The sequence below is a fragment of the Wolffia australiana genome, chromosome 6 (genome assembly GCF_029677425.1).
Source record: "Wolffia australiana isolate 7733 chromosome 6, ASM2967742v1".
Taxonomy (NCBI): Eukaryota; Viridiplantae; Streptophyta; class Magnoliopsida; order Alismatales; family Araceae; genus Wolffia; species Wolffia australiana.
The window spans coordinates 19,144,857-19,170,695 of record NC_135840.1 but is presented as its reverse complement, the minus strand read 5'-3'; the positions used below and the strand labels follow the sequence as shown (position 1 = coordinate 19,170,695).

General features: G+C 39.9%; 1 protein-coding gene across 1 annotated transcript; it reads right to left on the bottom strand.

Annotated features, from left to right (window-relative positions):
* Positions 1-353: 353 nt before the first annotated feature.
* LOC144704196 (putative pyruvate, phosphate dikinase regulatory protein, chloroplastic) lies at positions 354-4,040 on the bottom strand. Its single transcript, XM_078576508.1, has 3 exons — positions 3,376-4,040; positions 1,265-1,904; positions 354-628 (listed from the first exon to the last, which is right to left on the bottom strand). Exons 1-3 carry the CDS (start codon positions 3,886-3,888, stop codon positions 525-527), a joined length of 1,257 nt encoding a protein of 418 aa, XP_078432634.1. The 5' UTR covers positions 3,889-4,040; the 3' UTR covers positions 354-524.
* Positions 4,041-25,839: the final 21,799 nt, after the last annotated feature.

Here is a 25,839-nt window from a genome sequence, read left to right as displayed (position 1 = left end):
ATCGAGATAAATACTGTGTAAATTTAAAATAAAGCATTGTATTATGATTACTGATTGGCTTAAACAAGGCAGAAGATTTAATTTTTCATTAACATAAACTTGTGAGTTCCACGTAAGTCTTCGTTTTTCTAATCAACTTGGAATGAAGCTTCTACGACTTTTTATTCTGGAATTCCGTTCAAACTGATTCATCACTTTTCCAGAAGGTACGTTCAAGTAACAATTAATCTTTCTTACTCTATAAATTAAGACATTTTCAGACGAAAAATTCCCAAAAATATAAAGAATTGATGAGACGCTGGTGAAACAGATTACACATAATACCAAACAAGTTCATAAAAGCTTACAAAATATTTAGAAAACAACAAAACTCATGTGGCATACTTTATTGCGTGTCAGATTCAGGGAATCCCAAGGAGACAAGATTTTACAGAAATTTACAGGGATTTGGGGACCGCCATTTACAAGAAAAAAAAAGAAAAGAAAAACCAAAAAGAAACAGATAAAGGCTTCATCTCCTATGTTCAATATCTTCTGGAGATCCGAGGCATAGTGTACCTCTGGAGACGATCATTCTGGATTCTAACGATGACGGCCGCCGTCTCTTCTATCGCCTTCCCAGTAACCTCTGCAGAAAAAAAACCATGGTCAGTTCTATATCAAGCTATCTTTAAAAAGCAATAAAAAAATAGAAATGTTCATCTTATAGCTTCCTTTATTTCAAACAAAACCATGAGAACAACCATCACCACGAAACATAATCCACAAATTATCATCCTTTTTGAATCGACATTAATTCAAAAAGAGGTGAAAACAGAAATGAACACATCAGTTTCCAGAAATCCTAGTGCTTCAAAATTTTAGGATATTTGCAAAATGAACTGACCAAGAACTTCACAATTTTGGATCCAAGATTCAAAATCAGGAACAATGCGCCTATGAGAAAGAAAGGTCAGCTCTATATCAAACTATCTTTAAAAAGCAACAAAAAAAATAGATATGTTCATCTTTTAGCTTCCTTTTCTTCAAACAAAACCATGAGATGGTTGTTTCTTCAAACAACCATCACCACGAAACATAATCCACAAATTATCATCCTTTTTTAATCGACATTAATTTAAAAAGAGATGAAAACAGAAATGAACTAACCAAAATTTGCAAAATGAACTAACCAATAACTTCACAATTTTGGATCCAAGATTCAAAATCATGAACAATTCGCCTACGCAAAAAAGTAAGCACATGAATCCTAGAGCTTGCTCACCGATGACAGGCCAAAGTGGGTTCTTGGTAAAGATCTTCGCAGCGAAATCCAGCTCCTGCTTAACATGGTCCATGTCCGAGTAATTGCCACTCATATATACATTGAAGCCCAAGCTTTTGGCCCTCGTATGCCGAATGGTCTGGAGCACTACAGGGTTTATGGTCAACGCGAAGATCTTACCCTGTTCGATCTGGAACACCGGCTTCGGCAGGTCCATACCGAGCACAATCGGTACGTTGGCCACCTTGTACCCCTTCTGGGCCAGGTAGATTGACAGCGGCGTCTTCCCCGTCCTCGAGACGCCGAGCAAGACGATGTCGGCCCGGGTCAAGTTCTGAGGCAGAGCCCCATCATCTTGTTTGATGGTGAAGTCAATGGCCTCAATTCTCTTGAAGTAGTCCTCGGAGAGGGAGACCTGGCGACCTGGCGCGCCACGCGGGATGCCAAGTGGCGCCACGCCAAGGTGGGAGGCGATGGCATCGGTGGTGGGGCCGAGGATGTCGGCGAACGGGACGGCCCAGAGTTTGCAAGCCTTCTTTGCAGCATCTGCCAGGGCAGGATCTGCCAGTGTGTACAGAAGAAGAGCCCTTTCCTGGCCTGCTTGCCGTATGATCTCGATCAGACGACTTACGTCGTCAATCTGAAGGGGGTTCCCTGATTCAAGCTCCATGAGTATGGGGACATGAAAGATTTTGCTAGAAAAAGGAAGCTAAATGGCAGAGATTCTTGAAATTTTCCAGAAAATGCAAAATAAAACTAATAATTGCTTCTGTATCAGATGATTTAAAGCATCTATCAGGAGGGCCTTTCCCTGATTCAAGTCTCACACATTCAGAAAAATACAATTTTCGCCAGAAAACGGGAATAACTGACAAAGATTACTAAAAAAGACTGAACTGGGATCAGAGATCTTGGATCGCATGACAGATAGAATAAGCCACCTGAACTAAGATCTAGCAGCTTCGTACAAAACAAAACCGACTTTTAGGTGTTTGGGAAGCACTCAACTCCACACCAAAAGCATCGAATTGAACAATCGGGAAAACAATTTGATCAAAACACCGAGCAGAAAGAAAAAACAGATCTTGGATCGTGCGACAGATTCAATTCCACTCCGGTTTCACCCGAAAAAGAAAGACAGAACTGAGATCAGAGAACAACCGGAACCAAAACAAACCAACCTTCCGGGATTTGATAACCACTTCACACAAAAACCACCGAATTAAACAATTGTGAAAACAACTCGATCGAATAAGGAGAAAAGCCCAGATCTTGGATCGCGCGACAGACCCAATTCCACTTGGATTTTACCTCAAAAAGAGAGACAGAACTGCGATCAGAGAACCAAAAAGAAAAACTCATCCATCCAAACAATCGGGAAAACATTTCGATCGAAGAAACAATACAAAACAGAAGCAAAGCCGAGATCTTGGAGCGCGCGACAAACCCAATTCCACTCTGATTTTACCTCAAAAAGAGAGACAGAACTGCGATCAGAGAACCAAAAAGAAAAAGCCATCCATCCAAACAACCGAGAAAACAACTCGATCAAAGAAGAAGAAGAAGAAGAAAAGTCCAGATCTTGGATCATTCCACAGACTCAATTCCACTCCGATTTCACCTCAAAAAGAGAGACAGAACGGCGATCAGCGAACAAAAAAAAAAACCATCAATTCAAACAATCGGGAAAACAACTCGATCGAAGAAAAAACACAGAACAGAAGCAAAGCCCAGATCTTGGAGCGCGCGACAAACCCAATTCCAATCCGATTTCCCCAAAAAGAGTGACAGAACAAAAAGAAAAACCCATCCATTCAAACAACAGGGAAAACAACTCAATCGAAGAAGAAGAAGAAGAAAAGCCCAGATCTTGGATCATTCCACAGACCCAATTCCACTCCAATTTTACCTCAAAAAGAGAGACAGAACTGCGATCAGAGAATCAAAAGGAAAAACCCATCCATTCAAACAACCGGGAAAACAACTCAATCGAAGAAGAAGAAGAAGAAGAAAAGCCCAGATCTCGGATCATTCCACAGACCCAATTCCACTCCGATTCCACCCAAATCAGAACGACGAGAAGAGAAGAGAAAGAGGAGAGAAGAGATTACCCCAGAGAAGAGGTGGGTGTTGACGGGGCACGCGCGGTCGACGATGCAGTGCTCGAACTGCCCCAGCGCGGCGCTGACCGAGTGCTCTGCGGTCCACCCCGTGCCATCGGACACCATGAAGATGATCTTACCCGCGGCGAGCCCGTCATCCGTCGTCCGGGGGGGGAGCCCGGGGGCGTCGTCCGCGTCCAGAGAAGGCGCGAGATCGTAGCGGAACTGGGTGGGAGGGGAGGGGGGGGGCTCGTCCTTGGTGGGTTGGGTCCGGCGGGCGAGCCCGCGGCCGGACCGGAGGGCTCGGGCCCGGGACCAGCGCTCGAGCTGGGGGCTGCCCCGGAGGGACCGGGCGGCGCGCGGGGAGGAAGAGGAAGAAGAAGAGGAAGAAGAGGAGGAAGAGTCGGAGTCGGAGTCGTCGAAGGCGGGGGAGGAGGGGGAGAGGGCGGCGGGGCGAGGGGGGGCGGGGAGGGGGAGGGAGGAGAGGCGGAGGAGGAGGTGGGGTTTGAAGGAGATGGCCATGGCGGGAAAGAGAGTGGAGTTGAGCGTGCGCGGGGGGGAGTTGTGGATTCCTGGGGAATCGATTGTGGGTGCGCTGCTGAGGGGAAGAGGGGATGGTGTGAAGGGGAATTTATGAGCGAGTTGTCCCGCAGAGTTTATCGGAATGGTGGGCTGCGGTTATCGTGGAGGGAGAAGAAGGGGGATAAGTTCCGGGTTGGCCTCCAATCCGCTTGCTGGCAGCCTCATCTCTCTCTCTATCTCTCTCTCTCTCAATCTCTCTCTCTATCTCTATCTCCCTCTCTCTCTATCTCTTTCTCTCTATTACTCTCTCTATCTCTTTCTCTCTCTTACTCTCTCTATCTCAGTCTCTGTTTCTCTCTCTATCTCTTTCTCTCTCTTACTCTCTCTATCTCTTTCTCTCTCTTACTCTCTCTATCTCTTTCTCTCTCTTACTCTCTCTATCTCTTTCTCTCTCTTACTCTCTCTATCTCTTTCTTTCTCTTACTCTCTCTATCTCTGTCTCTGTTTCTCTCTCTTTCTTTCTCTATCTTTGTCTCTCTCTCTCTCTATCTTTATCTCTGTCTTTCTCTCTATCTCTCTCTCTGTCTCTCTATCTCTGTCTCTGTTTCTCTCTCTTTCTTTCTCTATCTTTGTCTCTCTCTCTCTCTATCTTTATCTCTGTCTTTCTCTCTATCTCTCTCTCTGTCTCTCTATCTCTGACTCTCTCTCTATCTCTGTCTATGTCTCTCTCTCTATCTCTGTCTCTGTCTCTCTCTATCTCTGTCTCTGCCTCTCTCCCTTTCTCTCTCTATCTCTGTCTATGTCTCTCTCTCTATCTCTGTCTATGTCTCTCTCTCTATCTCTGTCTATGTCTCTCTCTATCTCTGTCTCTGCCTCTCTCCCTTTCTTTCTCTATCTCTGCCTCTATATCTTTGTCTCTGTCTCTCTCTCTCTATCTATCTCTCTTTGTTTTCTCTCTCTATTTATGTATCTATCTATCTATCTCTCTTTTTTCTATCTCTCTATCAATCTATATATCTCTCTTTTCTCTCTTTATCTATTGCTTTGGTATCCGATTGGGCAAGCCAAGCAAATTTTTCTCTCTATTCTTTCTTTATTTCTACCTTTCTTTCTCTTTCTCTCTCTATCTACCTATCTATCTCTCTTTTTTCTCTATCTATCTATCTATCTATTTATCTCTCTATTCTTTCTTTATTTCTACCTTTCTTTCTCTTTCTCTCTCTATCTACCTATCTATCTCTCTTTTTTCTCTATCTATCTATCTATCTATTTATCTCTCTTTTTTTCTATCTCTTTCTATCTATACATCTCTCTTTTCTCTCTTTATCTACTGCTCTGGTATCCGATCTGGCAAGCCAAGCAAATTTATCTATCCCCCTATCTCTCTATCTTTCTTTATTTCTGCCTTTCTTTCTTTCTCTCAGTTGCTACAACTATATACCTCTCTTTATGTGCATACCTGTCTCCCACTTTACATAATCTTTCTACTTCTCCCTGTGTCTCTCTCTTTCTCTATACTTTCTGTCTACATCTCTTCTTATATCTCTTTTTGCCAATGCATATCTGTCTACATCTCTCTTTATGTTTCTCTTTGACTATACATATCTGTCTACGTCTGTCTTTATATCTCTCTCCCTTCTCTACCTATTTATCTATCTTTTTATCTATTTATCTTTAAATCCATATATCTATCTTTCTTTCTTTCTATCATTCTATTTATCTATATATCTCTATATACCAATCTATGTCCAGCTTTGGGCCCTCTTCCACTATATATCATCTGTCTTTCTATTTCTTTTGTTATCCTTTTTATCTTCATCTATCTCTCCATGTTTCTATTCATCTGTGTCTCTATTTTTGTCTGTCTTTCTCCCTCCTCTCGCCTTCTCTGTTTCTGTCATTTTCACTGGTCCATCACTCTTTCCGTATGTATCTCTCTCTTTCCCGTTCCCTCTTTGTTTCTATCTATCTCTCTCTGCTTCTGTCTAAATCTCTCCTTCCCTTACTCTGCGTCTAACGATATCTTTCTCCTTCGGTTTGGCTCTCTCTTTTTCATTTATCTCTCTCTCTCCCCATGTCGCTCTCTTTCCTCCATCTCTCTTACTCCGTCTCTCTATCTGTCTTTCTACTCCAGTATCACTTTCTCGCTGTTTTTATTAATCTCTCTCTCTCTCTCCCCATGTCGCTCTCTTTCCTCCATCTCTCTCACTCCGTCTCTCTATCTGTCTTTCTACTCCTGTATCACTCTCTCGCTGTTTTTATTAATCTCTCTCTCTCTCCCCATCTCGCTCTCTTTCCTTTTCTGTCTCTCTCTCTCCGTTTCGCTCTCCCTGTACCTTTTTGTTGATCTCTCTCTCACTTCCTATCTCTGTTTCTGTCCATCTATATCTCCCTCAGTCACGCTCCTCTGTTAGTATTCATCTCTCGCACCGTCTAGCCCTCTCTCTCTCTGTCTATCTCTCTCTCACTTTTCTTACTCTCCGTCTCACACCCTCTGTTTTTGTCTACATCTCTCACTGTCTCGTTCTTTACCTCTTTTTATAACTCTCTCCGCCTCACTCTTTCTCCTCTCTCTCTCTCCTTCTCTCTTTCTATCTCTTGTTCACTTCCTCTATCTCTGTTTCCGTCTACCTCTCTGTGTTTTTGTTTATCTCTCTCTCTGTTTGTCTATCTATCTCTCTTGCTGTCTCTTTCCGTCTTCCTCTCTCTTCGTCTCTTTCTGTCTCTATCTTTCGCTCTTACCGATGACGTAGTGCCTACCTGCAACGATAGTGATTGATGGTTAACAAAGGTAAAGTGACGACGTAATGACGTATCTGGGTCCATCGTCATCGTTATCCGTTGGGTACATTCAACCTAGATTCATCTGCGTAAATAGGAATTTTACGGGAAGGCCAGGCAGTTAATCCTGTCATATTCTTGGTACTTCCCTAGTTCTCTCTCTCCCCGGCTCTCTCTCTCTCTCATTCTCTCCCTGGCTCTCACTCTTTCTCTCCCTCTCACTCTCTCCCTGGCTCTCACACACACTCTCCCTGGCTCTCACTCTCTCTCACACACACTCTCTCTCTCTCTCTCTCACTCTCTCTCACACACACACTCTCGCTCTCCCTGGCTCTCACTCTCTCTCACACACACACTCTCTCTCTCTCTCTCACTCTCTCTCACTCTCTCTCACACACACACTCTCGCTCTCCCTGGCTCTCACTCTCTCATTCTCTCAGTCTATCTCTCTCTCACTCTCTCCCTGGCTCTCACTCTCTCTCACACACACTCTCTCTCTCTCTCCCTGGCTCGCACTCTGTCCCCGGCTCTCACTCTCTCTCTCTCTCTCTCACTCACTCTTTCTCCCTCTCTCAGGGTCTCTATCTCTCACTCTCTTTAGATATCTCTCTCTCTCGGACCCTCTCTCCCTTTCTTTCGCTCTCTCTCGCTCTCTCCCTCTCTTTCTCTATCTCTCACTCTCTTTAGATATCTCTCTCTCTCTCGGACCCTCTCTCCCTTTCTTTCGCTCTCTCCCTCTCTTTCTCTCTCTCTCTCTCTCTCTCTCTCTCTCTCTCTCTCTCTCTCTCTCTCTCTCTCTCTCTCTCTCTCTCTCTCTCTCTCTCTCTCTCTCGCTCTCTCTCTATCTATCTATCTATCTTTAACTTCTCTCTCTCTCTTTCTCTCTCCCCCCTCTGTTTCTCTATCTTCACTTCTCTCTCTCCCTCTGGTGCTCTCACTCTCTCTATCTTTCTATGTATTTCTTTATCTCTCTCTGTCTCTATCTGTCTATCTATCCATCTATCTATTATCTATCTCTCTATCTATCTCTCTATCTATCTATCTATCTATCTATCTCTCTATTTATCTATGTATCTATCTTTCTATGTATATCTCTCTCTCGATATCTACCTATATATCTATATATCTGTCTATCTCTCTATCTATCTATTTATATATATCAATGTTTCTTGCTCCAATACCTAAGTTCACCATTTCCATGTATCCCTGTGTCTTTCCATTATCTCTAGTTTGTGGCCTAATCTAATTATCATGCAGGAAATCTATGTATTTGGTGGCATATTTGTCTCCAAACCGTAATAGTCATCCTGGGAAAGACTTCAATTTTTTAGCCAATGTTCTTTAGTTTTTGTTAAAGCCTTCAATTGTGCGGTGATCTCATTTCAAAACCTGACAGAGCCCTCCCACAAAGATAATCCACAGTGGACCAAACTTCAATATCCACCTTTGGAATTAAATTGGCATCAGTTATGTGCCTCCTCATGAACAAGTTTTCCTTTAAAACACAATCCCACTAGTCAAACTTCCGAAGATGCCAATTGGATCGTCAGATACTTTTTTTTCAGGGATGGAGTCTTCTTCAGAGAAAGAAGGGAGCTGGGCCAAAGCAGTTGGCAAAAGGTTGGCTACCGGAGTTCACCTTGCCCATAAGTAAAAAAATTAATATATTCTTGTTAAAGTTTCTGTTGGAGTTGTTGAATATTGTTCATTAATTATTTCTTCTGATGAATCTTTTCCTCAATTCTATTCCTTAATTTTTTTGTTCCTACATCACTTGCATCATTATTTTCGGCATCATGACGAGAAAATATGTTTAGGCATAAAGGCAACCAATGCATGAAAATAGACACACGGAGGACCCAATTGATTTTCATGAAATTTTAATAGTTGAACAAACATTATCATGCATTAGAAGACTACAATATGCAATAAAATGGAATAAATATCACACATATGCTTCTTGAAAAGCATGCACATTATGATCATAATTTTTATACAATACATGAGCTGATCTAGTTTTTTTATTTTATTAGTCACCTAATTGTAGGATAAGACTTCCACAATGCTCAATTTCATAATCTTATCTCATTTGTTTATCTTTATTATGGTTGAAGGAACAATAATCAAGCGTCCACATGGAATATTAGAAGAGTGTTTACATTAGATTTCAAGCGATCATAAAATATCTAAAACATCTAATATAATGGTGAGGACATTTAAAACTTTTGTAATACATACCCAAAAATCTATAAAGATTGTCTATTTGAATTCTACATTTCTTGTAGCCCTAGTATTAGTTCAAGGATCAATGCTATTTTTGGGAAAACTGAACAAGATTAGGGCTTGACCCAGGATATCAAAGAGTATAAAATAAATAATGTTCATTGTCTTTTACAAAGCTAAACACATAGAATAAACTATCTTGTTAAAATGACAAAAAATAATGGGATTTATGGACTTAAAAATTATTCACAAACAAGATTTATAGATTTTAAAAGTGATATATTTTATTTTTAAAAGATTAAAGACTTTAAAATAGATCATGACATTCCTACTAAAAAAGCTTATCCATCAGTGGTCAGTTGAAATTTAGGGGTCTATCCTAGTCGATGCTTTAATTCCAAGACTTATGCAATAAATTAATAATAATTTCTAATTCAATTATTAATCAAGTAACTGGTAACGGATTTATGATTAAGACAATGGTTGAGATGAGAGAGTGCGAAAGAAAGCACTTTAAATTAATTTTAACATTTCAAAGTAAATAAGTGAAATTTTAAATTCTTAATTATTAATCATAAATATTAATAACTTATAATAGTGTCTCTAATTATACTAAAATTATCGAATTGTGATTAAATGAGTGAAATTAAGTGATTTAAAGATTAAGCTTTAAGGATATCTTTACAACGATGTTTTAATGAGTGTTTTGAAGAATGTTGAAAGTGATACATGCCTCAATAAGGGTTGTAATCAAAGCACAATAGGCCCTCAATCAAGTAGTCACTGTTGGTAGGTTTGCTATGTGCGAATCTGTGCTACTTGTTCGTTATGTTCATTTTCCGAACAGAATATTAACAAAGTCGCACAGATCATCGCACACAACTGTGTGCGGCTAGAATTATTCAATTTGTGTTAATTTGTTTTAATCTGTTCTTAAAGAATAAACATATGTTTATTATTATATGTGTTTATTCTTTTAAAACATGTTAAAAATATACTTATGTGAATTGTTACTTTGTTAGGTTTCAAACTTTTGAAGGATGCTGCCCTTGGCTGTTCCTATCTCACTTGGTGATTTCCTCTCTTCCCCAGTTCCTCGGCAATTTCCTCTCTCCCTTGGCGGCTCAGCAATTTCTTCTCTTCCTTATTTCCTTGGTAATTTCCCCTCTCCCTTGGTGGCTTGGCGATTTTCTCTCTCCATTTTACAGGTAACTGGGTAATGTGAAATGAGATATGATTATTCTACAACAAAATCAATTATTTTATTATTCCATTTTTTATATATTTGTTTGATCATTCACTTTTTTATTTTTAGTATTCAATTTGTCAATTTTTATTTTGTTGCCTTTTTTATTTAGCTGTATGTATATTATATTTACTATGCTCTTATTTGAGAGATTCATTGAATCATATTCGAATTCAAAAATACATATGTGAATTCAATGAAAATGAATTGCTCAAGCCTTAACTTGATCTTATTATTAGGATCATTTGAATAACTAAGATTGTTTCTTTAATACTACATCCAAACTGAGTAAGAAAAAAAATACTCTAAACATTTTTTTGTGAGAATTGTTGAGAATTTGTGTGAATTGTGCAAATTTCGTGAAAATTTGTTGCAATTTGTGCAAATTTTGTTTGAATTGTGCAAATTTTGTTCGAATTGTTCTAATTTTGCAGAAAGCTGTTCTAATTTTTGCACAAAAAAGAACAGAATAGAGAATGAGGCCATGTGCGGTTATTTTGTGTGAATTTTTGTCCATATCAAAAAACCAGAACAGACCAATCAGGTATAAAATCAAGTATTTGACTGATTGTATGTGAAGATAAAATAGGAGCCTTAGATAAAGTAAAATGCTACTTAGTTTGACCATATGCTGAACAAGTCAAATCATGTATTTGTGACTTGAATTTTTTATGACATGAAGCTAAAGATAGTTTTTAGGATTGTTTGAATATTTGTGTGAATTTATCTTCATTTGATTTGTTGAATAACTTATTCAAAATCCTATTTACTACCTTGGAGTATTTAAGGCAAAAATTACAAATAATTCAATGAAAATGAATTACATGAAGATATTATTATCCAATGGTGGTATCATTATTTAAATTATGTGGTAAACATACCTAAAAGCTTAAGATTATTTTAAAACTCAAATCACTGGCATAGTGGCCAGTTTTTACTCTAACTCTTGAAAGGTGTTTTGAACTGATAGCAAAATTGTGGATATAAAAAATCTAAATTAAAATGATTATTATTTTATTTGCTTCATCATAATCAATGCATATGACTGTTGGACTTTTTACAGATTACTAATATGCCCTTTCAGATTCTTAAGTCCATATATAGAGTTTTGAGCCCTAATTTCAAACTTCCTTCTCCTTGCCCTTTGAAAACCGCAGTCCAAAAGCTATGAGATCTCTCAATTCGTGGAGCAATTTTCAACCAGTTTGTGAGCATTCTTTGAAGAGATAATTTGTTTCTAACATCAATACAAGTCCATAAAACTTGGGATTGTGGTATTTGGTGCAGTGTATTTCAAGATTCGAAAGAACGAAGGCTGGCATCCGAACTTTGCACATCCTCGACCTTGTGAAAAATTTGCAATTTTTAGCATAACTTTGATGCTGATCTTGAGATTTTTCAACATATGAACTATTTATAACATCCATGGAAACCAAATAATTTTGAATCACATCATTTGGTTGAGTTTGGAAAGAGTTACAGGGGTCTATAGTTGGATATGGAGGAATTAGGCGGCAAACTAAGTACGTTGAAAGATTGATCTCTAGATATTTATCTGATTTGTTTTTGAACACGTTGTGTGACATAACAGTTGTGCAAAATGGAATCATAAAATTTTTCCAGATGGAATCACTGCATTTTGTGCAGGATTGAAAAATATATTTGAGTTTTAAGCATCAATGGTCAAACTCAAACTAATAATTTCATCCAAAGAAAAATGTGGAGGAGAAGAGGACCGAAGAAAGAAAGATTGCGAACAAGGAGGTAATATCGAAGTGAAGTAATAGTTATATTTATGAGTCTTTATCTCTGAATTAATAAAATTTTGACATAAAAGTATTCTTAATGTAATACATAAAATTAGTCTTTGTCTTGAATACTGTTTGAAGTAGCCATCAATACTAAGTGTTGTTGAGGAGAAGACACTATTCAGAAATATAATTTTATTGCTAGATCTTTGTGATCACTCAGGTTAAGGCTTTGGGGGCCGAGTTGAAGTAGATCAAGCAACATCATTTCATGGAAGCCTTTGAGGGTTGAGGACAACAAAGCTTCATCAATTTTTTCTTTTTCTTGGTATCCTTTTTCAACCCTATTTCCAAGTGATTTTCTTGGGGGGCATTCACACAAACTCGGTTAGGGAATATCATCACCTCGGGATGGATGCCCCAGAACAGGATTAAGGATTAGCCTAAGAAGTCTAAAAAAATAATTGTGTCTCCTATTTTACCTACTACATTTCATAGGTAGAAAAGTCCTATGCTAATTAAAAATAAAAATACAATATAAATGGAGAACCTAATTCATCCCCCCCCCCATCTTAGGTTATTCCTTGGCCACCTAAACTAACATGATTATAATGAGAAACCCTAATTTGGGATTTCTATTGAAAACCCTAATTAGGAATGAATATTATAAGCTTTAAATCCCTACTCATAGGGTTTAATAACTTATAAAAAAGAGTGAAGTGATATGAGAACTATTGTTCGCCCGTCCCGATACCGGTACCGGATGCCGGTATCGGGACGAATGTTGTATCGGATACTGGAAAGGGAATTTCTGGTATCCATTTTTTTCGATATCCGGATACCGGATATCGGTTGCTACAACGCCGATATCCAATACCGATATCTGTCTCGTTGTCGTCATCCGCCTCGATCTCAGGGGGGAGAATGATGACATTGGATATCGGGTGTGGATATCAGATTTCGATATCCACATCAAAAGGGTACTTAAAAATATTTTTAACTGATAAATATTCTGCAATTAGAATGGATTTACGCGGGCAAGAGAGTAATACGAGAGGATTACACATCTCGTTTAATATATACAGCCAATTTTTTTTCAATTTCTTCCATATGGGATAACAGGATTCGGGTTTGGTGTTAAACTCTGAATCCCTTTATCCCATATGGAAGGAAATAGAACTTTTCACTTCTATCTGTTGGACAATGTGATATTATGTTAAATAGTGAACAAATATAAGGGCCATTAAATATAGCGAGTACAGATTAAAATATAATTTTACCATTTAATGTATAGTCGGATTGATTTAATATATATAGAGAAAGATTTCTAATTTGTTCCATGTGGGATAATGGGATTCTGAGTTTACATTAAACTTCGAATCCTATTATCCCATATGGAAGAAAATAAAAAGTTTTCCCTCTATATATTAACTGAGATTGAAAATACATAAAACCATTCGACGTTGATGTACATAAATCATAGATTGATACAAAAAAGCTTATTTTTTTACTTTCGATACTGGATATCGAAATCTGAATACCGGTTCTGATATCTGGATATCAAAATTCGATATCCGGTATCCGATACCCATTTCGTGCTCACCCCCCCGATGTCCAATATCGATATCCCTCTACACCTAATGGATGGATATCGACTGATATCCGATATCCGATATCAGACACCGTCCTGGTTTTCTGCTAGATATCAGATATTGGTTGTCTGATATCGGATGGATATCGGTTGGGCAAACCCTAATGAGAATGCACAATGGGTAGAAAGAATGCTAGAAATTAAATAAAATCCTAATTAATTGTTTAGGACTTACATATTCCTTTGGTGATGCTCCCAAGCATTAATCTCCCTTCATAAACCTGTATATTGCTCGTAGTGCCTTGGCGTGTTGCACCAGACACGAAGATAGATCAAGAGAGGGGAGGAACTCACTTCAAAAAAACGAAAAGGCCTAATTGGCACTTTAAGGCCTTTGTTTCACCAGGTCTCCTAGATGGAGAAAGACAAAAAGAGTACAAGGAATTTTTAGACGTCTACACCTCTATTTAAAGGGGCCCTCAGTCCATTAGAAAAGTGGGAAGAGAGGAAATTGCCCAAAATTTTTCAACCATAAACTCCTCTTGAACGAAAAGCTATGGCCCTCTGAAAATTGCTTCAATTTCCTATTTTTAGGCCTTTTCCAAATTTTTATGACTTTTTATAGCCATTTTCTTGATTTTTGATATTCGGATCGATCCTCAGCCATCAAATTGTGCAATCATCAAGAGCAGAATTGATTTTGGCCTTTGGATTCTCCTCTTGAAATGTGGGTTGTTTTCTGCCATTGGATCTGCTTACCTTATGATCAGATCTGTTGTGGACCGTTTGATCAGTGTGCCCTTTGATCTGTATAAAAATTCAACAGAAGAGGAGGTGAACTTTCCTCTAAATATCCTGATCTGATGGCTCTAATACGGCCACGCTCCACATTTATGCAAATGGAGTTAGTCCCATATGTAAAAAATTCAAAATAATTTTAGTTATAAAAAGCGTGGCATATGTTAGCTAATTGAAATTGTACACCCTCGTGACTCGTGCTCCTCTCATACATGCACTCATGTGCACACACGTGCACTCACATGTGCCCCATCAGTGTCACCTGTGCTCCCTGTGCGCTTACACGAAACACCATGTTGGTGTGCCTGCCACATCATGTTGGGGCACCTTTTTTGCGAATTTAAGCTGAAAAAACTTAGAAAATATTCAGTAAATTCCCTAAATTCAAAATATTCGGTAAATTCCCTAAATTCTTTTCATTTACAGCTCTTTTTTATACAAAATTTTCACCAAATTAATTATTTTGAAATCTATTTTTCACTAAAGTTATAAAAACCTCAAAATATCATCATTTAAACGTACAGAATAGATAACTAAATTTATATCTTTTGATATAAATTACTAAACGTTCATGATAAGATGCATAAATTAGCTTAATTATGCTCTAAAATGCATGAAAGAATCATGAATTATCACAGTTATTTGCATGTGATCAATCAGTTGTTTGGATTGATTTGAAAATTCATTTTAGAAGCCACTTAAATTGATAAAGAAAAAATATCAAACTTAGAATATATGGTGAAGAAACATATAACAAAAATAACTTTTCTGATGGAAGAACAAAGATATTGCATTTCATAAATTCCCTTAAAAACAAAAAATTGAGTTGATTAGATCCTAAAATGTAATTGTAATGGATGTCAAAACCTAATTATCAAGTCACCTCGTCACATATGAGATTCCTGGTTTCATAGTTTCTCAAGCAACATATTTTAAGCTTCTTTAGTGTGGACCCTCTTGTTTCTTAGCGCGTCGAATCTGCTTCATCTTGATGATCTCCCTAATTGATTCACGACCCCATCGTTATTTCATTTCAATCACATTGGTAGTGTAGGGGAGCTAATGGGTGAAAAAATAATAAGGATGAGCTATTCAAGAACATCAGTCTGGTTTTCATTCAAGGCCTTCTCCTATTCATACTTAATGAGATTTTTCCCACAAAAATCCAAATTTTAATTATATCTTACGACATCCAAAATAAAATATACTTGTGACCCCCTAGAAGCATGTACTATTCTAGTTAATTACCCTAGTCTCAACCTTTAGTCTCAACCTACACATCATGCTTGAGAATATATGAAAGAGAGTATTGACCCACTCATGTAACCTTTATCTCATCAGTTATTATGATTTTATAGTTCATCATCTTCTCAGTGATGCTAGGATTAATTAGAGTATGGTCAACTATGAAACCCTAATCAGACATTTGAGTTAGTATTAATGCATTCAAAAATCATCGGAGAAAGCATCAGATTAATTAGAGTAGGCCAATGACTTCATAGCATCATTTTACTTGAGCTATCTGGTCTAACGCAGAGGGTGAAACATCTCCTATTAACTACTTGATTATCTTCATGAAATTATTGCTTTATCCCAGCTAAGATGGTTTCAAATTACATGAATAGGAACTTATCGCTCATAGTGAAAGCATAATCATCCATCCATAATACATCTTCGTTGTCTTATGACTAAGGACCACTTATTCAATTGTGATTTCAATCAATCTAACTAATAGTTTGGAATAATATCTCTCAGGTATTCATACTCGAACTCTTTCCCCTAAAGAACACCCAATATAACTCCACACTGTCTCCACCAAATACCATTTCCTTCTTGAGTATCCTTTCAATATGACTATTTTGAATACATGTTCAAAAACTGGTTATGTGTGTCTGTATTAAGATATTTTCATAATTCTCTTAGTTTCTACATTATTCATGGACTTCATTAAAATCATCACACATGCATTATAATACATCAATTGTATCAATGACTGTTTAATGAGATTTAGAATGTATGATTGACTTGTAAGCCACTAATATTTCCATCACTTAATTTCATTTGAGCATTGTAATTTAAATTATTTACACTAGTTAATTAGATAAAATATTTGATTCCTACTGATAGAGCTAGAGATCCCACTCCATCAAGAACGACGTCGAAGCCCATGTTGTTGCCAACGACAACCACCTGCTCAAGCCCCGCCAGATTGGCATGCCAAGAGGAATGCGAAGGCACTTCATCACTCGTAAGTCTCGGGCCATATCTGCTCGCACGACCCTTTTTGAACCTTTGATTTTAAATTCAGTATTTGTTTTTGGTTTTAAGGGGGCCCCATGTTTATTGGGCCCTTCTTGTTGGACCCCTTTTAAGGGGCCCGTTACCATTCCTATAGAAGGGATGGATGGGTGCCCTAAAACTCAAGTCAAGTTAAATTTTTGGAAAGGATCCCGAGAAGAAGAAGAGGAGGAAGAAGAAGAAGACAAGCAGAAGAAGATGGAGAAGAAGAGAAGAGAGGAGGGTGAAGAGGAAGAGAGGAGAAGGGAGTGGGGAGGGTGCTCACCACCGCTGGCACCGCTGCCCGGAGTCGCTGCCTCCCACCCTTGCTCGACGCCATCGCCGTCGCCGCTCACTGCCACCACAATTTGCCACCGCCGCCGACATTGCCACCGGGAATGCCGTCGTCGCCGCCACTGCCGCTGTCGCCACCACTGCCGCTGTCGCCACCACTGCAGCCGTCGCCGCCACTGCCGTCGTCGCCACCGCTGCCATCGCCGCTGCCACCATCATTGTGCGATGTTGTCGGCACCACTGCCACCACCGACAACACCGATGCCGCCATGAGTCACTTACGTGCTGCGTGCCACACCGTTTTGTCGGCACCACTTTTTCTGCGCGCTCCCGCCATTCCGAGCCGTCGTGCTCTACCTGCTGCTGCACCACTGCCTGTCGGGCCAAGTTTCCTGCGCTCTGCCCATCGACAACATCTGCTATCACTCAAGTACCCTCGGGACGACATTACCGACGTCTTACTGCATCACCTACTAATGATACTAAAATATATTTGAGAATATCATTAATAATACAAAAATTTATAGCAGGTCAAGTCCAGTCCAATAAACCCTAGGGTTCAAATGGCATAAAAATAAACATTTGACCAGTAGTAAGTTGAAGTACAATAATTATTTTATGGATAATAATACAGAAAAATTAAGAATATTTTATCATTAAAGACCATGACTTATCCAAAATAAAAATGAAATTATGATGTTAGTGGGATCCATAAATCTGATATATTCATTGACACTGAATCAAACCTTTAGACCATACAGTCTGGGGTTTTATCATCATCCACAATCTGAGACTAGATTAATGCATTGGATTAGGTATGAATATATAGTAACCTTAAAACAAAATTTAATCATATGAATGATCAAACTACCTTTTGGAGAGTCAAATCGAGTACCATTTGGTTCTTCAAATGTGTCATCTTTAAACGCATGTGTCTAAACTCAACACATTTCCTAGTGGCTGTTAGCACTTAGGATCTTCTTGTATTTTTTTGGATCAGTGGTACAAAATATAACATTTTTTCTGCTAACCTGTAACTGGAACTTTCAATTTTCTTACATGCGTTGAGTAAAGGGAATCTGATTTGGGCTTTTTAGACTATATTAGCTATCCAAATTGATTTAGTGCAGAGGAATATTTTCTAAAAAATAATAATTATCCATTTTGCATAAAATATTTTATGAATATTAATAATATGTAGATGACTGTATCACATTATGCAAAAAATATTCTGGTATCATTTGGTGTATTGGGAAATTGTCTTCAAGCCATTCATGTGTTTGGCACATAGATGTATCCATGAAGAATTCAGAGTATTGGTTTGCATCATCGTCGCCTGAAACATACCTGCTTAACATCTGACAAGATATTCACACCCTCTAGCCTCATTATAGGGCAACCATGATAATTGAGATTAAGACACCAAGAGCACAAAGAGGAAGACGCCAAGTTTAGCTTGCATGGGCACAAAAATGTATTGTCCTCCCCTATTAATGTTATTTGGCTCTTTTCATAAAGTCCCTAAAATGTATTCATGGTCCTAAACAAATATTATGTGCGTGACTATCTCAAACTATATATTAGTTAAGTTAATAAGTCTAATGGCCCAACAACCTTTAATGGCCAACATGATTAAGTAATTATATCAACATATAGATCAACAAATTGAGGTTGAGTTGACTGCCCCGGCGGTATAAGATTATAGAATGCCCTTCATATCATTCTGGTAGTCCATAGATCAATATATTCTCTTTGGAACTTGACTAGGAAACAAAGCACAATAATCAAGGAGAATGAGCAATACCCCAAATTCATCCTAAATTTTCATATGTTTTTTATTATCTTTGTTGTAAGGTTATGATTCTGAAAGATAGTCACCACAAACAAATTCATGGAAAGCAAACCTTATAGAACTAAGCATATATCGCATGCTTCCACCCATATAGAGCTAATCATTATAGAGATACCAACCACCCATTTTCAACCCACCATTTTTCCATATCCCAAATAGTTGAGGCACCTATGCTTCCATCCACAAATTCACCAAAATAAACCCAATTCAGTCAATTTCTACTATTTCCATTGGACTGAGTCACCAAAATGAACCAAACTTGAGGTATTTTATACAATTTTTAATTATTTTCACGTAAATTATGATAAAAAATAAAAGTATACAATTATATTTATACAATTGATTAAGTTTATTTAATAGACAATACCTAAATATCCCGAAACAATAAAAAACATTTAAAAATATAAAATATATTTTAACAAAACGCACTACTTTAATACATTACTCACTCAATTATTCAACCCTTAATCTATACTTATTGTTGAATAAATTATTAGAAGATTTTTTGTCCCAAATCAGAACCACAAAAATACATTAAACCCAATTTTGAGTTTATCAACTAGTGTCATTGATGCAGGATGACTAGGTGATGCAGGATGATAGGAGATGCAGATGATGGGACTGACCGGGCAGGGCAGGCTAGCTTGACTAGGGTAGGATAAATCAGACCACAACTCACATGATCGAATTTGAAGATTTAAATCCAGTGTAAATACTAATGGTTCAGCCACTGCAGTTAAAACAAGCGGCAATTTCAATAAATCGAACTGTCGATCATGAGAAGATTCAAAGGCCTAATCAACTAATCGTGCGAAGATTCAAAAACCAAATCAGCTAATCTGACGGCGGTGGAAAACAATCGAGGAACACTGGAGGTAGAACACCGACACCAAAGAGGATAGAATTTACCTCGGCACAAGAGCAGTGCGACGTGGTGATGCGGGTAATTCTTGATGCATCATTGGCAAGGGCAAGTGACGTGCTCTTCGATAGGGTGTCGCATATCCAACTCCGCCATCAGTTGGTGGGGGGTCGAGGGGGCAGTCGCCCCCTTGCGGGGCGTGCACATGCAGAATGAGGCGCGGGCGGGTGGATCTACGCATGGAGGGCGTGGGTGGGCAGCCTGCGTGTGACGGGCACGAGCAGTCGGCATGTGCATGGCGAATGCGGGAGGACAGCCTGCGCACTAGGCGCACAGGCGTTGGCTCTGTGCGCGGAGAGCGGGAGGACAGTCTGCGCGTACGAGCGTGGGCGGGCAGGCTACACACTGAGCGCACAGGCAGTGGCTCTGCGCGCGGAGAGCGGGAGAATAGTCTGCGCGCGCGAGCGTGGGCGATAAGCCTGCGCACTGAGCGCACAGGCGGTGGCTTTGCACGCGGAGAGCAGGAAGACAATCTGCGCGCGCGAGCGCAGGTAGGCAGCCTACGCGCGAAGGGCGCGGGCAAGCGTCCTGCGCGCTGTGGCCGCGGGTAGGCAGCGTGCGCACTGTGGGTGCGGGCAAGAGGCCTGCGCGTTGCGGGCACTAGCGCCGGCTCTAAGCGCGGAGGGCGCGGGTGGTTGGCCTGCGCGCAGCGGGCTCGGGTGAGCGGCCTGCGCGCGGCGGGCACAGCAAGCACGGCGGGCAGCTTGCACGCGATAGACGCAGGCGGGCGGCTCGGCGCGCGGAGGGCATGGGCAGGATGACCGTGTGTGCAACGGGCGCAGGTGGCTAATGGTCTTCCCTTGACGGTGGTGGTGGTGACAAGAGGCAGCGGCGTTGGCTCGAGAGGGACGACGGCTAGGGCAAACTTCCTTTTTAGAAGAAGAAACCTCAATTCCAAAAGAAAAATTCACCAAGTCTTTCTTACAACATTGGACTATGTATATGCCTTGGAGGAAAGAGAAAATAAGATAACCATAAATTTTAAACCCTAATATTAATTGACATTGGCATCGTGTCAACTTGTCACGTTAGAGGACAGTTGTGAAGTTGGTGTTGTTTATGTGTCATGACGTGGGATGTCTCATGAGAAGGTGGAGGTGATTACCTCATCCAGTATAGCCTTGATGTTTTCATGCCAATCGGAAGGTAATGTAGGAGTGGACAAGTCAAACTCGCTCACTGGAAAGTCCATGGGTAGGGACGGGTCATTTGAAGAGAAAGGTGGGGCTTTTTATTCAACCAAACCCGAAATATTGAAAGTGGCGCTTATCCCCTGTGTAGAGGGTATACAACGACATAGGCAATTTCTCCAATTTGCTTGAGGATCGGGAACGGCCCGGCACTACGAGTGTGACGTTTGGTAGCCCGCTTGAGAGAAAATCTCTCCAGCCTTACCCTCACCATGTCACCTTCCTTAAATTTGCAAAAAATGACGGTGCCAATCTGCGATCTGTTTATAGGATGCACTACTAATCATGATGCGACGATGAATGTCCTCATGCAAACTTCTAATATGATTAGCAAATGACTCACCATCATCTAGGACTCTAGCATGCAATGACATGGGAATTAAATCGGTAGGTTTCAAGGGGGGTGACAATGAACAATTTCAAAAGGATTCATGCTAGTGGTGCAATTAACGGATGCGTCGTAGGCAAACTCGCTGCGTGGAATGACAATGTCCCAAGATTTGATGTTATCCCCAACCAATGATTGTAATAGATTGCCTAGACTTCTATTAACGACTTCGGTTTCACCATCTGTTTGGGGATGAAAAGCAATTGAAAATTTGAGTTCAGTTCCTAAGATGTGCCAAAGGATTTTCCAAAAATAACTAGTGAACCGGTCATCTCAATCTGATACTATACTTTTTGGAAGACCATGTAGGCGGACAACTTCATTAAAATAGATTTGGGCAACACGTGAAGCATCAGAAGTTTTGGAACAGGCAATAAAATGGGCCATTTTAGAAAAATGATTGACAACTACCATGATGGAATCATGACGCTTATGAGTGCGGGAAAGGCCCAAAACAAAGTCGATGCTCATGTCATCCCTAAGTTTATGAGGGACCGGAAGGGGAGTATAGAGATCCGTATTCGGTTTTTCCTGCTCAGCGAGGGCGCACACCCGACATTGGGATACAATATTTGTTACGTCTCATTTTAGGGAAGGCCAAAAGAATTTATGCTCAACGGATGTAATTGTCTTATCTCAGCCAAGGTGACAACTTAGGCCTCCGGCGTGTATTTCCCAACCAAGAAATCTCTAAGTGAAGTTCATGGGATGCAAAGCCAACGGTCATAGAAATGGATTCCATTTTCTAGAGTATAGTCTTTGGTCTTCGGATTAGGGACTTTTCCCAAGGAATGGATGATAGGCACCAAGTCTGGACAATCTATGTAATGGTCCTTTAATTTCTCAAAACCAAACACTTCAATTTTCATGACATTCAACAAGTGGATTCGCCAACTTAATGCATCTGCCACTCAATTTTTGATGCCTCTCTTATGTTTTAAGACAAAGGTGTATGACTGGAGATATTAGACCCATCTACCATGCCTAGGATTTAATTTCTGCTGTGAGTGAAGGTATTTCAACTCTTCATGGTCAAAGTAAAGAACAAATTCTTTCGAAAGCAAGTAGTGTCACCAATAACAAAGTGATTGAACAATGGCATCGAACTCTTTATCATACGTGGAGTACTTGAGTTTGGCATCATTTAATTTTTCACTAAAGAAGGCAACAGGATGATTTTCTTGACTTAACACTCCTCCAATACCTAAACTGGATGCGTCACATGCAACCTCAAATACCTTATTAAAGTCGGGTAAATGGAGTATGGGTGCCTTTGTCATTTTAATTTTTATATCCTCAAAGAAACTTTGGGCCGATGGAGTCCACTCAAAATGATTACCCTTAAGGCTTTCGGTCATTGGTGCCATGATGGTACTGAAGTTTGGAATAAAATGGCGATAGAAAGTACCTAAACCATGGAAGCTACATATATCATGGACACTTGTAGGGTAAGCCATTGGGTTATGGCGTTGCTTTTAGCTGAATCCATAGAGACACCTTGTGCAGATAGAATAAACCCGAGGAATGAGACATGATCAACAAGGAATGAATATTTCTTAGGGTGTGCATATAGTTTTTCGGCCCTTAAAACTTTCCGCACTTGGGGTAGGTGTTGCATATGGTCAAATCTAGACTTACTATATATGAGTATATCATCGAAATAAACCACCACAAAATTCCCAATAAAATGTTATAGGATATGATTCATCAATCGCTGGAAAGTGCTGGGGCTATTGATAATCCAAAAGGCATGACTGTCCATTCATATAAGCCATCCTTAATTTTGAAAGCAGTTTTCCATTCATCCCTAAGGCGGATTTCTACCTAATGATAACCGCTTTTTAGATCAATTTTTGAAAAGATGACTGAACCAGCTATCATATCAAACATGTCATCGATGCAAGGAATTGGAAAGAAATATTTAATAGTGATTTTATTGATAGCCCTACTATCAATACACATGCGCCAACTCCTGTCCTTTTTTGGCACTAATAGTGTGGGGACTGCGCATGGACTAAAACTTTCCTGAATGAATCCTTTGTCCAACAAATCTTGGACTTGTTGATGGAGTTCCTTGTACTGTGTTGGGTCCATGCAATAGTGGGGAAGATTAGGCAAAGAAGAACCAAGAGTGGAATATACGGCATGTTGGATATCGCGCATAGGCAAAAGGGAGTTAGGTAAATCCTTCGCGAATACACTCAAATTCCATTAGTAAAATTGAGATTTCAGGCAGGGGAGGAGTGGAGCTTTCCTTCGAATGATCGAGAATCATGGCAAGACATACATATAGCTCGTTATCCAATTCCTATTGGAATTGACGTCCATTGAGAAGACACAAACCTAAGGATGTCGATTTCTGAACAGGAGTCTTAGGAGTTTGAGTGTACGGGTGCCATGTAATCGTCTTGCCATTGTATCTAAAGGAACAAGTGTTGCTCCTATTCTAAAGTTACACATCATTATCATAGAGACAAGGACAGCCTAAGATAATGCTCCCAACTTTCATGGGTAATGCATCACACAAATTCTTGTTTTTGTATGATTGTACCTTGAGGGGAAGGAGACATTGATTTTTCATAGGGATCGATGTGGCATCAATCCATGAGACATAATTGGGGTGGGGATGATCAATCAACGGCAACCTTAATCGTGAAGTCATGGTATCGGATACCGTGTTGATACAACTACCACTATCTATGATATTCTTGCACATTTTATCTCTGATTTTAACATATGTGTAAAATATGGAAGTCCTCAAAGCGGAATCTTCAATGGATGGTTGGGTAAAGGTTCAACAAACAATACCCCTAACAGAAGTAGAAGGGTCACCTCGAGGAGGGTATGGTGTGCAGTTAGTGATTCTTGTGAAACTTACCAAACCATCATCATGCACAAATTCATCTACTACATAGTTCTCTACCCCATATTCTTCCTTGTCGATAGGTTGTTCTTTTAAGGGGGGCTCAATATCAATGGACTCATGTCCTATGTGTAAGGCTCGAGAGGGCACTGGGAGGCTCTATGGCCACGTCCTTGGGACTTAAAGCATGTCATGCTGAATGGGCTGATTTGTGCTGGATTAAGTTGAGTCGGGCCCTTGCGGTAGAGTAGAGGGAGGAAGAGGTATGACTATTGGGGAGTAACGGAGTGGATGATTGTGGTGTGGGAGCAGAAGCACGGTGTTTAGCGGGAGTATGATTCGGAGTGGGTATGTGTCCCGGGAGAGCTAGAGGAGGATTACGAGGAGTTGACCTGTTGGAGTAGGAAGGATAGGTGCGATTGCTAAGAGCAGGCTGACCACTAATGACAGGGCTATTTTAAAGAGTTTGACAAAGTTCAAGATCCTCTACAATCTGATAAGCCTGCTCAAGTGTGGCAGCCTTTCGAACAAGTAACTTCGTCGCTAGATAAGGATTATGTCAGGTTCTAAATTGGGATGTGAGAACTCGAGGGTTCTCCTCAACTCGAACCTCATGTAAAATGCTTCGAAACTTGAGGAGATTATCTAAATAAGCAACAGACAAATATTTTTCATCCAACTTATCTTTCATTTGGGGCCACGTGTCTATGGGTGTCTCTCACTGGTTATAGATTGAAAACTTGAGGTTCTCCCAAAAACTTTTGGCCTGACACCCTAATTTCATTTCGACATATTAAACTTTCTGCCACTTAAGCATATTATACCATTTGAAGTAACTGTTTAACTTGGATTCCCAATCAAGATATTCCTTAGGGTCTCTAGATCTCTCATAATATGGGACATCGACTTTGATACTTCTTTGAATTTGTTGCCAATGATTGTCGTGATCTGGATGATGGTGATCACGAGGTTGTACCTGATCCTCGGGAGGGTAGGGATCGTCCTATTCAGGACGATTCCTATTCCAACCGTGACTTCTATCCGCAAGTGAATAGGGATTATTCCACGGTGGATGATTGTTATCACGACCTGGGATCCTATCCTCGGGTGGATAGTAATCGTCACGGGGCAGATGATTTCTATCTTGTCCTGAGTGTCTATCCTCAAGCGGATAGGGATTGTCCCATAGAGGATGATTCCTATCACAACCCAAGGTTCTATTCTCAGGCTGATAGGGATCGTCTCGAGGATTCCTATCGCGGCATGGGCTTCTAACCTTGAGAAATTTTGGATCGTCACGCTCAGGATGATTTTAATTACGACCTCTAGATCTATACTCAGTTCGATATGGATCATCATTTTTTGGATAGTTTCTATCGTACTCTCGAGGTCTAGGTTCAGGTGGGTACAGGTCGTTGCGATCATGACGATTCTTATCACGAATGTGAGTTTCTAACTAACGAGTTCACTCACTAGCCACCTCAATAGAATTGGTTAGATGGTTGCCCGTGTTGGTTAGACGTGTGTTTACGTCACGAAAACCATTTTGGACAACTTCTAACATGCGGTTGACCTCCCACATGATGACAATAGTGGAGCAGGTGGAGACGAGTCTTGGATAGGGATAGAGGCTTGACGGTTATCTAGGGAAGTATCGGTCATTGCAGCGACGACGAGTTTGCTTGAACATAGATGCATGCAAATGAAATGAATATGGACAACATCTACGAATGCCGAGTGGGTAGGCTGACATAGGTTAGGCTTTGATAAGAAATTGA